General features: G+C 35.0%; 1 protein-coding gene across 1 annotated transcript in view; it reads left to right on the forward strand.

Moving 5' to 3' along the window:
• The window catches only part of DIAPH2 (diaphanous related formin 2), a 959,330-nt gene that overhangs the window by 429,471 nt on the left and 513,968 nt on the right, over positions 1–15,891 (forward strand). The window contains exon 18 of the mRNA XM_035028841.1: positions 12,748–12,849. Within this exon, the coding sequence (XP_034884732.1) occupies positions 12,748–12,849 (102 nt within the window). The remainder of the gene's footprint in view (positions 1–12,747; positions 12,850–15,891) is intronic.

Below are 15,891 nucleotides of genomic sequence, written 5' to 3' on the forward strand. Positions count from 1 at the left end.
ATACCTATTCTCCTGAAGCTGTTTCAAAAAATAGAAACTGAAGGAAACTTCCAAAATCATTCTATGAGGCCAGCATTACCTTAATCCCCACACCAGGCAATGACCCCATCAAAAATGAGAATTTCAGATCGATATCTCTGATGAATATGGATTCCAATATCCTCAACAAAATCCTAGCTAATAGCGTCCAACAATACATTAAAAGGAACATCCAGCACGACGAAGTGGGATTTATCCCCGGGATGCAGGGGTGGTTCAACATTCACAGATCAATCAATGTGATAGAAAATATTAATAATAGGAGAGAGAAGAACCGTATAGTCCTCTCAATTGATGCAGAAAAAGCATTTGACAAAATACAGCCTCCTTTCCTGATTAAAACTCTTCAGAGTATATGGATAGAGGGAACATTCCTCAAGTTCATAAAATCCATCTATGAAAAACCCACAGCGAATATCATCCTCAATGGGGAAAAGCTGAGAGCCTTTCCCTTAAGATCAGGAACATGTCAAGGATGCCCACTGTCGCCACTATTGTTCAACATAGTCCTAGAAGTCCTAGCAACAGTAATTAGACAACAAAAAGAAATAAAAGGTATTCAAATTGGCAAAGAAGAAGTCAAATTCTCTCTTTTCTCAGATGACATGATACTTTATGTGGAAAACCCAAAAGACTGCACCTCAAATTACTAGAACTTATATAGCAATTCAGTAATGTGGCAGGATACAAAAATCAATGCACAGAAATCAGTTGCTTTCTTATACACTAACAACGCAACTATAGAAAGAGAAATTAGAGTAACGATTCCATTTACAATAGCACCAAAAACCGTAAGATACCTCAGAATAAACCTAACCAAAGAGGTAAAGGATCTATACCCTAGGAACTGCAGAACACTCATTAAAGAAATTGAAGAAGACACAAAAAGTTGGAAAAATATTCCACGCTCATGGATCTGAAGAATTAACATTGTTAAAATGTCTATGCTACCCAGAGCAATCTATACCTTCAATGTCATCCCGATCAAAATTCCAATGACATTTTTCAAACTGGTGGAACAAACAATCCTAACATTTGTATGGAATCAGAAAAGACCCCGAATCGCCAAGGAAATGTTGAAAAAGACAAACAATCTGGGGGCATCACGTTGCCCAATTTCAAGCTCTTATTATATAGCTGTGATCACCAAGACAGCATGGTATTGGCACAAAAACAGACATATAGACCAATGGAATAGAGTAGAGAACCCAGATATGGACCCTCTACTCTATGGTCAAATAATCTTTGACAAAGCAGGAAAAAGTATGCAATGGAAAAAAAGACAGTCTCTTCAATAAATGGTGCTGGGAAAATTGGACAGCCACATGCAGAAGAATGAAACTCGACCATTCTCTAACACCATTCACAAAGATAAACTCAAAGTGGATGAAATACCTCAATGTGAGACGGGAATCCATCAAAATCCTAGAGGAGAATATAGGCAGTCACCTCTTTGACATCGGCCACAGCAACTTCTTTCAAGATACATCTCCAAAGGCTATTGAAACAAAAGCAAAAATGAACTTTTGGGACTTCATCAAGATAAAAAGGCTTCTGCACAGCAAAGGAAACAGTCAACAAAACAAAGAGGCAACCCACAGAATGGGAGAAGATATTTGCAAATGGCACTACAGATAAAGGGCTAGTATGCAAGATATATAAAGAACTTCTCCAACTCAACACCCAAAAAACAAATAATCAAGTCAAAAAAAGGGCAGAAGACATGAATAGATACTTCTCTGAAGATGACATACAAATGGCTAACAGACATATGAAAAAATGTTCATCATCATTAGCCATCAGGGAAATTCAAATCAAAACCACACCGAGATACCACCTTACGCCAGTTAGAATGGCAAAAATGGAGTGGGCAAGAAACAATAAATGTTGGAGAGGTTGTGGAGAAAGGGGAACCCTCTGACACTGTTGGTGGGAATGCAAGTTGGTACAGCCACTTTGGAAAATAGTGTGGAGGTTCTTCAAAAAATTAAAAGTAGGGCTACACCCTGACCCAGCAATTGCACTACTGGATATTTACCCCAAGGACACAGATGTAGTGAAAAGAATGGCCATATGCTCCCCAGTGTTCATAGCAGCAGTGTCCGCAACAGCCAAACTGTGGAAACAGCTGAGATGTCCTTCAACAGATGAATGGATAAAGAAGATGTGGGCCATATATACAATGGAATATTACTCAGCCATCAGAAAAGATGAATACCCAACTTTTACATCAACATGGATGGGATTGGAGGTGATTATGAAATAAGTCAAGCAAAGAAAGTCAGTTATCATATGGTTTCCCTTATTTGTGGAACATAAGGAATAATATGGAGGACATTAGGAGAAGGAAGGGAAAAATGGGCGGGGGGAATTGGAGGGATAGATGAACCATGGGAGACTATGGACTCTGAGAAACAAACTGAGGGTTTTAGAAGGGAGGGGGGCTGGGGGGATGGGTTAGCCCAGTGGTGGGTATTAAGGAGGACACCTACTGCATGGAGCACTGGGTACTATACGAAAACAATTGATCGTGGATCACCACATCAGAAACTAATGATGTGTGTTGACTAACATAACATAATAAAATTTAAAAAATTAAAAAAAAATAAAATATAGAAAAAAAAGAAATACGTGTATCAAACATAATACTTTTGTGAAGATTAAATTCATTAATCAGGCTGAAAGCTATGAATTCTTAAGCGTCCCCTCCATAGCAGATCATTATGTTGTTAAAATTTTGTTTATTTGAATTTCACTAATAAATTCTTATAGCCTCTAGGGCTAGACCACCATTTGGTTTGTGTCTGTGTATTCTTCCTCTACTCTGTTGATGGCGACACTGGAAGACTGGGCTTCATTTCTATGCTGCATCCTCAAGTGCACAAAGTATTTTTCCCCCAATTTGTAACACAAAGCATTTTTGTTCTTTGCACTCATATATTAGACATCTTTAGTGGTGAAATCCTTTTGTTCCTTTTCTTTGTTTTTCTAATAATTTTTGAATTGATAATATATTTACATGGTTTAAAGTTCAAGAGTTACAAAAATAGTATACTGGGAAATTTGTTCCTCTCATCTCTGTACCCCAGTTACTCAGTCCCTTCCCTAGAAGTAACTAATGTAATAAATTTCTTGTGTTTCTTTCCACGAACGTTTTATATATATACTAGCAAATACATATATTCTTCCCTCTTCTTTTCTGTAAATGGTAGTACTGCATAGTCTTGTATAACTTGTTTGCTTTATCTAACAATATTTATTGAAGATCATTCCATATCATTCTATAAAGATTTTCCTTGATCTTGGATATAGCAGCAGACTGGTACATTGAATGGACATACCATAATTTAATTAATCATTCTTTTATTGACAAGCTTTTGGGTTAGTTCAGATATTTTCCTATTATAAGTAATACCCCATGTAACAATTTATTAAGTTTGTCTGCAGTACATGAACGCTTACAGTCTTTTGCTATTACCAGTACTGGAATACATAACATTATATATAAATCCTTTTTTACAAATAAGAATATATATGTAGTATATATTCCAACATAATTGGAGTGCCTATTTTTTTGCAGGAATGAGTCTAGATGATAGTATATAACGGTGAACAAAACAGTAACAAATCCCTTTTTTTAAGAGAGCTCACATCAAAGTAGAAGGTATAGACAATAAAATAAAAAATACATATTGTGTCAGATGATGGTAATTGCTTCTGGGAGAAATGAAGCAGACAAAGAGGAAAATATGTGTCAGGAGGGAGGAGTTCTGATTCGGAACCACATCATCAGGAAAGATTTCTATAAGAAAGTGTCATTGAATAAAGATCTGAAAGAAGTGAGGCGAGATCTAGGCATGATATAATATCAAGATCAAAGAGTCTGCTGTGGGAATTGTCCTGGTATATTTGAAGAACAGCAAGGAATCTTGTGTGGCTAGATTGAATCAGAGGAAGGTAGCAAAAGATGAGATCAGAATAGTTATGGAAGGGACATGAAATACGATGTAGGACATTCTAAGCTATTGTGAAGACTTTCTTTTTACTCTGAATAAGTCAGGAAGCCATTGGAAGGTTTTGAACAGTAGAAAACATTAATTAATGTGTTGTCAGGGTAGAATGAAGAAAGGCAGAGGCAGAATGGAGACGGGTTATTAGGCTACAAGAATAACTTAGGCTAGAAGTAATGGTGGCTTGAAACCCTTACGTAGAAGTGGAGGTGATGAGAAGTTATCAGATACTGGATTTGCCAAAGAATGTGATGTAGCCTGTGAGAGGGAAGAATTAATGATAACTTGTTTGTGTGTGTGTGTGCATGCACATGCATGTGCATGCACCTGTGTATTTTGCTTGAACAATTAGGATTGAGTTGCCATTTGTTGAGATGGAAAAGACTATGGGAGGAGCAAGTTTGGGTGTAAGATAAGGAATATGGTATAGGATGTGCTAAATTTATGGAGCTTATTAGACAATCAAGTAGAAATATCCAGGAGATGAGAAGCTTCTTTTAGGATACACAGTTTCCCAGTGATCCTTCACTTTTGTAAATCCTTGATGAGATCTACACCACTGACCTTCAAGCTATGTTCAGCTATACCTGAAACTCGGACTGAAAAATCCTACATTGTCAATTTGAGACCCTGGCTACAAATATTTTAAGGTATTATTTTGTTCAGTCTTGCTCACATTAAACTCAATTGTGTGCATGACTTGTACCAGTCTGAAATAGACCACATTATAAAAGAAAAACCTGAATATAATGAATCCCCAAAGTGTTCTCAACAAGAAATGACCTATAGCCTAGCAGTACTGGTTTTATCATCATAATTCCTACTGTTGCATTTCTTAGCACTGAGCTTTGACATACTTAGCTCTTGGGGTTTATTACTGGACTTACTGATTTGTGTCATGAATTAGGATATTTTGCATAACGGCATTCTCTGAGTGTGTGGGATGGCCAGAAAAATACCAGTTCATACATACAAAGTCGGAGCCAACTTAACGAGTAAAGGAATTGACTATAGTTTGAATAAGGTACTTCACAAAGGTTAAAGGTTAACAGAAATAACTTCCACCATCTCATTTGTCAAATACTAGATTGAGGTAACAACCATAACCATACTTCCATTTTGGTGTTTAAAATATCACTTCAGGGGCACCTGGGTGGCTCAGTCGGTTAAGCGTCTGCCTTCAGTTCAGGTCATGATCCCAAGGGTCCTGGGATCGAGCCCCACATCTGGCTCCCTGCTCAGTGGGGAGCCTGCTTCTCCCTCTCCCTCTCCCTCTCCCTGCTACTCCGCCTACTTTTACGCTCTCTCTCACTCTCTCTCTCTGTCAAATAAAATCTTTAAAAAAATATCACTTCAAAGAAAGGAGATTCTACCTAAAATCTTTAAGTCAACTTTATTTGTCCTCCGTAAAGTAAACATTACCTTCAGAGCTATTGAGGCCCAGTTGTAAATACACAACATTAGCTATGCACGTTGTTAAACATAGTGTTCTGGTGACATTTAGCAGTGTTCAGTAATTTGCTTAATGAACAGGTGTACAAGTATATTAGTTATGCAGATGTTAATTTGCAGTAACATGTGCTTACTGATTTGGGGGGTTCTTGTCTAAGCTATGACCAGTAAAAAAAAAAAAAAAAACAACACATAAATAAACTACCACCAGTAAGATTTGTTCCTTAATTAGGGAATCATTACAAAGTATGTATGTGTGATTCCCACTGTTAGAACCATTAATCTTGTTTAATGTGCTGTAAACTTCAGCAACATTCCTGGTAATGCCATTCCTATGGCTTCAGGTACGATGCAGGTGACAGAATGACATCTCCCTTTCTGTGGGATGCGTTAGTTAATGCACAGCTGTAGGCAACACAGGGGAAGCTTCACAGCTGCAATATGCAGCACATAAGAGAGGAGATGGAAATGCAGTCTCATACTGCATATTCCATCAGCTTTCCCTCTCAAGGTTTGGTAAACAAATATGTTATTCCTCACAAAATAGATTCAAAAACGGTTGAAAATAAAATTGTGCTTGCTGACCAAAGTGACTAATCTTTATCTGTAGTTTTTATTATTCCCTCTTCTATTGTTTCTGATTCCTATATACCCTTGTTCCTTGGATTGCCAAGGCTAACAGTTTATAAAGTGTAAAAAAGATACATATATATCAGGTCATACAATTTTTATTTTTATGTTAAAAAAATGGAAATCTGCATAGGCTAATATAGGAAACACCTATGTACCAGCCTCCCAGAATGAAAAAATGATAGCATTTTGTCATATTTAGTACAGATATTTGCTTTTAAACAAAACATTAGAGATAAAATTGAAGTTTCCAGGATTTTACTTGTTCCAGTATCACTTTCTTCCCCCAAGAAAAGAAGTCATTAATCTGCTAAGTATTTAGTCCAGGTTTTAAAATTTTGATACACACACACACACACACACACATACATTTACATTTTATACACAAGACGTAAGATCATTTTTAATTTAGATGAATGCTATTATACTGCATGTAACATTTTCAATGATGTTTATTTTTCCATTCAAAATTATAATTGGGATCTATTCTTATTGGAATATTTAGCTGTAATACACTCACTATAAATGCTGAGCTGTATTCCATTATATGAATATAGCACAATTTATTTATCCATTTCATAACCCCCTGGCATGTGGGTTGTTTCCAGTTTTTGTACTGTTGTAAACATTGCTGCAGTGAACATCCTCGTCTCCTTGACTGACTCATAAATGGAAAGATTGGGTTATACTTATGGTAACCACAGCTTAAATGTATTAGATACTAGTAAATGTTTATTTTATATTTGTTATCCTAATTTTTACTACCACTGTTGGCACAAATTCTTATTTTTTTGCCTGCTCATCCATACTTGGTATTACAAGACTTTTGTTACTTCAATTTGATGATTGTGAAATGGTCATTGGTTGTTTTCAATTGCATTTCCCTGATGACAGGTGAGGTTGAGCATCTTTTTATTACTTGCTATATGATCTTGGGCAAATGACTCAAGTTTTCTATTTTGTAGCTTCCTCCTTTATAAGATGACAATGGTAATACCTATTATAGAAGATAACAGAGGAGGTATTTAATAAAAGTTTATTTTGGTGGTGATTGTGATGATTGTTATCATGGTTACTACTACTAGTACTACTATCACTGTTATTGTTGTAGTTCTTATTATCATACTTTCCCCTTTTATGTGATATATATATATTTGTATAAGTGATACATATATAGTATAAATTTATTGCAGCTATCACACAGAAATCAGGGTAGATTTTCCCTGCCTGCTATTTTCATATTTGCACTCATTTTAACATGCAATTATTTTATTGAAGTTTAACACATATTTCAACTAATACATAAAAAATGATTTCCGTATAGTTAAAATCACTTCTGGAATGTATACAAATGGAAAAATATGTATTTATATAGGGTGATCACAATTCTTATATTGATATATCTAAAACAAGTTGGGCGTTTACTTGTTTGATATAACACATATGTATGAATAAAGTTACATAAATATTTTTAGGTGATTTTTTATCACTACTGTTACTGGCTTTATTTATCCTAGTTTTGAATAGAGTATAGTTACTGGGAAGTGTCATATTTTTGCTTCTCCACATAGTCCTTCTAATATGATGTAATACATCAGTTGATGCTGATTTAAGATACAGGATTTGTTGATATGAAACTAATTCCAATAACAAAAAAAATTTGTTGAGTGATATGCATATATTCATTCAAACTATATTATTATGGATAAAGAAAATTATAAATGTTAGATATCTTTTGGAGATACTGCCCTAATTAGTAGTTTATATATGACCATGTTTTTTAGAAAACTGAGTAGACATTTAAGTCTATATGCTTGTGCCTAGGCTTACACATAGTAGGTCTTCAATAAGTATTTGCTGGGTAAATGAATGAATTAATAGTATTGATGCTGACTTTAGGAATCAATCTTATTGCATTTTGAGACAAAGTAGTTTTTAAAAGTTTATGATTTATAGTAGTTACCATTATGTAAATCATTCAATGATACCCATTTATAGTATCTTAATATTTGCTACAACTTACAGATATCTTGTCACATGTTGTTTGTACCCACTGAGATAGCAGAAATTAATAGGGGATTTATGAACATTCCTAAATTAGATCAGGAAAAGATTATAGCCATGTTTGTTTATGCCAATGAGCACCCCTCAACTGTAAAGGAATAAATTTATAGAATAATTACAGATAAAAATCCATATGTTAAAGAAAATATAAGAATACTTAATAAGCATTTTATCTTACATAATTAGTATCTTGATGTTAACACATTTAATAATAATACAAATGTCTTTATTGCACATCATTATCTTTCTACTGACAGTATTTTATGATGTTTCATTATTATTTGGTCAATTAGCAGTGATAATTTAAGCACTCAAATTAATCCATCAGATTTAAAACCAGTGGCTATATGGTTTTTCATTTGCATATGGAAAGATAACATTTGATTATAGGCCTCATTATGAACGTGAGGACCATAGGGCCATTGATGACAAAATCAATTATTGAAGTTTTTGTATTGAGACTTAAAAAAATTTCTTCAGTCCCATTCAAATAATTTCAAATTACAAAATCACTATAATTTATTTTAAGTTTTAAATTATGGTATGTTTGGTATAAGCACTTTTCACATGAGATCTACCCGCTCACAAATTTTTAAGTGCATAATACAGTATTATTAACCAGAGCTATAATTTTGTACCACAGATCTTTAGAACTTATTCATCTTATGTAATGGAAACTTTATACACATTGAGCAGCAACTCCCCACTTCTCCCATCCTCAGTCCCTGGCAACTACAATTCACTCTTTTGTTTCTATGAGTTTGACATTTTAGATGCTTCATAATTATGCAGTATTTGTCTTTCTATGACTTGCTTATTTCACTTAGTGTAATGTTCCCCAGGTTCATCCATGTTATTATTTATGGCAGGATTTTCTTCTTTTTTTTAAGGGTGAATAACATTTCGTTATATGTATATGCCACATTTCTTTGATGGACACTTAGATTCTTTTCATATCTTGGCTGTTTTGTGAATAATAGTGCAGTAAACATGGGAGTGCAGCTATCTCTTTGAGACTTTTAGTTCTTTTGGTTATATACCCAGAAGTGGGATTGGTACATCATATGGTAGTTCTAGTTTTAATTATTTGTAGAATCTCCATAGTGTTCTCTATAGCAGCTACACCATTTTACATTTCTACCAACAATGTACAAGGGTTCCAGTTCCTCCACCACATCCTCATAACACTTCGTTTTGGTTTTGGTAAGAGCCATTGAAAGAGCTGTGAGGTGATATCTCATTATGGTTTTGATCTGCATTTTCCTCATGATATTGAGGGTATTTTTGTATACCTGTTGGCCATCTCTATGTCTTCTTTGGAGAAATATCTTTAGAAATATCTTTAATTGAGTTACTAAATTGCCCATATTTTCATAAAGTTATGGAATATTTAATTTTAAAGCATTTGAAACATATGTAATAAAAGCATCCAAGGACAGGTAACAGTTTGAAACATTATGAAAGCAGGACATTTTTAAAATAAGAAACCTTCAATACTATCTGGATAAGTTTCATATGTCATTACCTCTCTTCAAATTCTCTATTTATCTAAGCCTGTGGTTGTGATCACTAAGGAATGCTTTTAAAGACAAGAAAGCCAAAGGCATTAATAGCCATTGGTTAATATTTACTGATCATGGCAAAAACTTTATTGTTTGTGAAAGGCTATCTGATTAGGGAACTATTTTAAACTAGCTTTGCTCTAGTAATTCTCAAAATAGCAGTGCCCAATCATGAAATTCTTATCATTTCTTCAACCTAAGATAAAGCCAATTTACATACTATAAGGGAAATATATTAGGATTTAAGATATTTAAGACGTCTAATCTTAATTTTAAGCAATTTGTTAATTTGAAAAGGGGAGAGTTGGAATATATTTTAATGAAAAAAATGCAAAAATATGAAGTCATACAAAATGAACATTATGTTTGTGTGGGTTACTCCGGAGTCTTGTTAGTTTGCAGAAAATCTTACAATATCCATTATACTACGGCATTTTCACCCTATATGTACTTGGTTAACTAGTCTCCAATAGGGGGGATTAAGGCATATTGGGAGATTAAGACAGTTTCCTTGACTATTTCTTAGGGAAAGATTTTCTGAATGATTCTAGAAGTAATTTAAATATGATTCAGGTACTTTTTTTTTTTTTAATTAACAAAGGGATTTTGGATTGTTATTTGTTTATATAGAGTAGTCTTAACCTGGGCATGGCTTGGACTTGAGATCATGATTTTCAAGTGTAATTATTATCTAGTCTGCTTAGACTCTGCATCACTTTAGATAAGTCATAGTGATAAAGCTTAGAACTAATTATTAGGACATAATTATTTAGGTAATTAATTTTATGTTATTTTTTCTAGGAAGTTCACTTAATTTTCCTATATTTTGCACCAGTAAAACAGAGGGGGGTCTTAATGGACTTGCAGTATTTGATGTATTCTATAACATGTGTGGAAAGTTTTCCAGCTATGAACACATAGCTTAGCAAAAATGTACTGTAGTAGTGTGTTGGTTTTCCTCTAAAGAAAATCAGTAACTCATTTATGATCTCTTTAACAAAAATCAGATAAGTTAAAATAATAAAAATAACGATTTCCTCAAAATGAAATTAAATTTTTAAAAATTATTATTATGGGGCGCCTGGGTGGCTCAGTTGGTTAAGCAACTGCCTTCGGCTCAGGTCATAATCCTGGAGTCCCGAGATCGAGTCCCGCATCGGACTCCCTGCTCGGCGGGGAGTCTGCTTCTCCCTCTGATTCTCCCCCTCTGATGCTCTCTGTCTCCCATTCTCTCTCTCAGATAAATAAATAAAAAATCTTAAAAAAAAATTATTATTATGGTCATATGATTCAGTGATGAAGTTTAGCAGCATGAGTTTGGGGATAAAAGCATATCACTACTTGAATGAAAAAAAAATGTTGGCTTTACTTTTTTTTTTAAAGAAGAGGTGGAGGTAGATTTTTTTTTTTTTGAAGATTTCATTTATTTATTTTACAGAGAGAGAGATAGTGAGAGCAAGAACACAAGCAGGGGGAGAGGGAGAGGGAGAAGCAGGCTTCCTGCCGAGCTGGGAGCCCAATGTGGGACTCGATCCCAGGACCCTGGGATCATGACCTGAGTTGAAGGCAGATGCTTAACGGCTGAGCCACCCAGGCACCTTCTCATATTTTTTAATGGTCCCATTACCTACAACCCTATTTTTATATTAGAAGAAGTAAACTGCCAACACCTGAGTACAATGGTAGCTGTGGAATTTTTGTATAGATGGGTTTAGGGATTTGCCATAAAGCTTCATTTTCACAACAGATAGCCACATTGTTTTTTACTTTGGTTTTTGAGATGGGTTCTCTGAGGTAGAGCTGATGGAGGTTATGGTGGGGCTAAGGCCACTGCTACTTCTCACAGTTTCAGGTCATTTGAACTGTTCAGATCTAGAGGATTACCTTCTGAATAGAGCATAATTAAATATTTTCTTTTAAGAAGGCAAATAGTACTAAAAACTGTCATGGATACAAAGATAACTTACTCAAAAGACCAAGTCTTTGAGGTTAATTAATTATATGTATGCAAATGGTGCTGTTGTTGTGCAACTTGCAAATGGTTCATATGAAGCGGGGGAAATTGGAGGGGTAGACGAACCATGAGAGACGATGGACTCTGAAAAACAAACAGGGTTCTAGAGGGGAGGGGCGTGGGAGGATGGGTTAGCCTGGTGGTGGGTATTGAGGAGGGCACATTCTGCATGGAGCACTGGGTGTTATGCACAAACAATGAATCATGGAACACTTCATCTAAAACTAATGATGTAATGTATGGGTATTAACATAAGAATAAAAAAAAAGAACAAAACAAAAAAAAAGCAATCTTATTAGGAATTTTTATATGACAACCCATTTAGCAGTTAAAGTTACATAGTTTAAGGGGCACCTGAGTGGCTCAGTCGGTTAAGCGTCTGCCTTCGGCTCAGGTCATGATCCCAGGGTCCTGGGATGGAGCCCCGCATCGGGCTCCCTGCTCAGTGGGAAGCCTGCTTCTCCCTCTCCCGCTCCCCCTGCTTGTGTTCCCTCTCTCGCTGTGTCTCTCTCTGTCAAATAAATAAATAAAATCTTTAAAAAAAAAGTTATAGTTTAAAGCAGTTCCACTGAGTTAAAGACATGTCTAAATTTTAACGTATTTTAGGATAAATGCATATATGCCTTTTTCCTCAATTAGTCCAAATTAGGGAGATTTTACTATGTATTTAATTCCAGGGCTGCTTGTAGGTACCTGGTAAAGGAGTAATGAATGTTGTACATTAGGTAAGAAGCTGCAATTGATTTTTGGTACTATTTGGCTTATCTTTTCTGCTTAAGTGCTGATATTTAAGTTGTAGGGAAACCTCTGAATGGGTCTGTATTATTATGTTTATCCTTTTCCTTGAACTAATGAAATAAACACATTATTGATTTTTGGCATAGGCTTTGTTAATGTAGTTAATATGCCTTACTAATTTATTTCATGTGATTGGATTAGTACCATTATTGTTTATGAATAAACTTTTTTCCTTTAGTTCAAAAGAATGTAGAAGCTTCAGAAGAAAAGAAAATCCTCCCTGCAAAGAAGAAAGTGAAAGAATTGAGAATTTTGGATCCCAAAACGGCTCAGAATCTGTGTATGTGATGTTTTCTGTATAAGGGGTGGTGGTGATGGTGGTGATGAGGAGTTGTTGAATATTTTTACACAGAGTTGTAAATGATTTGAACAGGTATATTTAGCATCTGCTAGAAACAAAATTGTGTGTAAACGTGATTTGAATTGCCTTTTTGTCATTCAGACCATCATAATTTAGTCTTCCTCAGGCCAGATGAAACTTATGAATAATAAAGCTTTGGAAAATACTGATAATTAAGCACTGTTACAGAGTAAGACATAAGGTTCACTCAAAGAGTTCAAAAGAGTGTTATGTTTCCCCTTTCTGCCTAGACCTAGGTGTGATAGTTTTGGACTATTCAGTGGTCACATTGGACAAATCCTTTTATTGCTATGCCTTTATAGTTGAAGTAATTGTGATGTTAGAGAGTTATATTTTTAACCAGTGCACTTAACTACTGGTAGTGAACCGGGGGTAGGAATTAAGATGGTGAAGGAGTTGGGGAACCCAAAGCTTGTCACAGCTCTTGAACACAGCTAAGTGGTTATCAAATCATTCTGAGCGCTCAAGAAAATATTTGGAGGTCTGAGAGAACAAAAACTGCAAGTCAACAATTAGAAAAGCTACCACCTTTTGGAAGGAATCCCAGAACATGAAGGAAGAGAAAAGGGGGCAGAAGTTTTGTTTGTTTCAATTATAATTGAAAACTTTCCTAATCTAGGAGATACATCAAAATCCAAGAAGCAAAAAGACCTCGTATTAAATCTAACAAAAGCTCACCATTGCCAAGGCATATCATAGTCAAATTCACAAAATACAGCCAAGGAAAGAATCCTGAAAGCAGAAAAGGATAAAAAGTCCTTAAACTACAGGGGAAACAGATCACATTCACAGCAGGTCTGTTCACAGAAACTTGGCAGGCCGCAAGAGAGTGTCAGGATATATTCAATGTGCTACATGGGAAAAATATGCATCCAGGAAATCTTTATCCAGCAAAGCTGTCATTCAGAACAGGAGAGATAAAGAGTCTCAGACAAACAAAACTTAAGGAGTTCATGGCCACTAAACCAGCCCTGCACGAAATTTTAAAGGGGGATCTTTGAGTGGAGAAGAAAAAAAAACAAAAGCAACAAAGACTAGAAAGGAACAGAAAACATCCTCAGAAATACCAACTCTACAGGTAACACAATGGTACTAAATTCATATCTTTACTGAAAGATATGAATCACTCTGAATGTAAATGGACTAAATGCTCGAACCAAAGACATAGCATATCAGAATGGATTAAAAAAAACAAGATCTATCTATATGCTCCCTCCAAGAGACTCATTTTAGACCTAAACACACCTGCAGATTGAAAGTGAGGGGATGGACAAGCATCTATCATGCTAATGGATATCAAAAGAAAGCTGGAGTAGCCATAAACATATCAGAGAACTAGATATTTAAGCAAAGAATGTAACAAGAGATGAAGAAGGGAATTATATCATAAAAAAGGGTTCTATCCATCAAGAAGATCTAACAATTGTAAATATTTATGCCCCCAAATTAGGAGAGCCCAAATATATAAATCAATCAACAATAAACATAAAGAAACTCATTGATACAGTAATACTGGGTAACTTTAACACCCTACTTAGAGCAATAGACAGATCATCTAAGCAGAAAATCAACAAGGAAACAATGACTTTGAATGACACAGTGGACCAGATGGACTTCACGAATATATTCTCAACATTTCATTGTAAAGCAGCAGAATACACATTCTTTTTGAGTCTACATGGAACAATCTCCAGAATAGATTACATCCTGGGTCACAAATCAGGCCTCAAGAAGTACAAAAAGTTAGAGATCATACCATGCATATTTTCAGACCACAATACTGTGAAACCTGAAGTGAATCACAAGAAAAATTTTGGAAAGACCACAAATACATGGAGGTTAAAGAACATCCTACTAAAGAATGAATGGGTTAACAAGGAAATTAAAGAAGAAATAAAAAAAATAATATGGAAACAAATGAAAAAGAAAACATGACACTCCAAAACCTTTCAGATGCAGCAAAGGCATTCCTAAGAAGGAAGTATATTGAAATACAGGCCTACCTCAAGAAACAAACGTCTCAAATACACAACCTAACCTTATACCTAAAGCAGCTAAAATAGGAACAGGAAATAAAGCCTAAATCCAACAGAAGAATGGAAATAATAAGAATGATAGAGAAACCAATGATACAGAAACAACAACAACAAAAAATCATTAGAACAGATCAACAGTACTAAGAGCTGCTTCTTTGAAAGACCCAATAAAACTAATAAACCCCTACCCAGACATATAAAAAAAAAGAGAGAGAGAGAGAGAGAAAGAAACCAAATAGAGAAAATAACAAATGGAAGAAGATAGATTAGAGCCAACACCACAGAAATACAAACAATTATAAGGCAATACTATGAAAAATTATATGCCAACAAAGTGGACAATCTGGAAGAAATGAAGAAATTCATAGAAACTTACAAACTATCAAAACTGAAACAGGAAGAAATAGAAAATTTGAACACACCCATAACTAACAACGAAATTGAATCAGTAATCAAAAATCTCCCAACAAACAAGAGTCCTGGGCCAGATGGCTTCCCAGGAAAATTCTGCCAGACATTTAAAGAAGAGTTAATACTATTCTTCTTAAACTGTTTCAGAAGATAGAGATGGAAGGAAAACTTCCAAACTCATTCAATAAAGTCAGCATTACCTTGATTTCAAGACCAGACAAAGACCCTACTAAAAAAGAGAACTACAGGCCAATATCCCTGATGAACATGGATGCAGAAATTCTCAATAAAATACTAGCTAATTTAATTCAACAGTACATTAAAAGAATTATTCAATATGACCAAGTGGGATTTATTACTAGGCTGCAGGGGTGTTTCAATATTTGTAAATCAATGTGATACACCACAGTAATGAAAGAAAGGATATGGACCACTGATCCTCTCAATAGATGCAGAAAAAGCATTTGACAAAATGCACCATCCTTTCTTGATAAAAATCCTCAACAACGTAGAA

This window comes from Mirounga leonina, unplaced genomic scaffold, assembly GCF_011800145.1.
Source record: "Mirounga leonina isolate KUSES-001 unplaced genomic scaffold, KU_Mleo_1.0 Mir_204, whole genome shotgun sequence".
Taxonomy (NCBI): Eukaryota; Metazoa; Chordata; class Mammalia; order Carnivora; family Phocidae; genus Mirounga; species Mirounga leonina.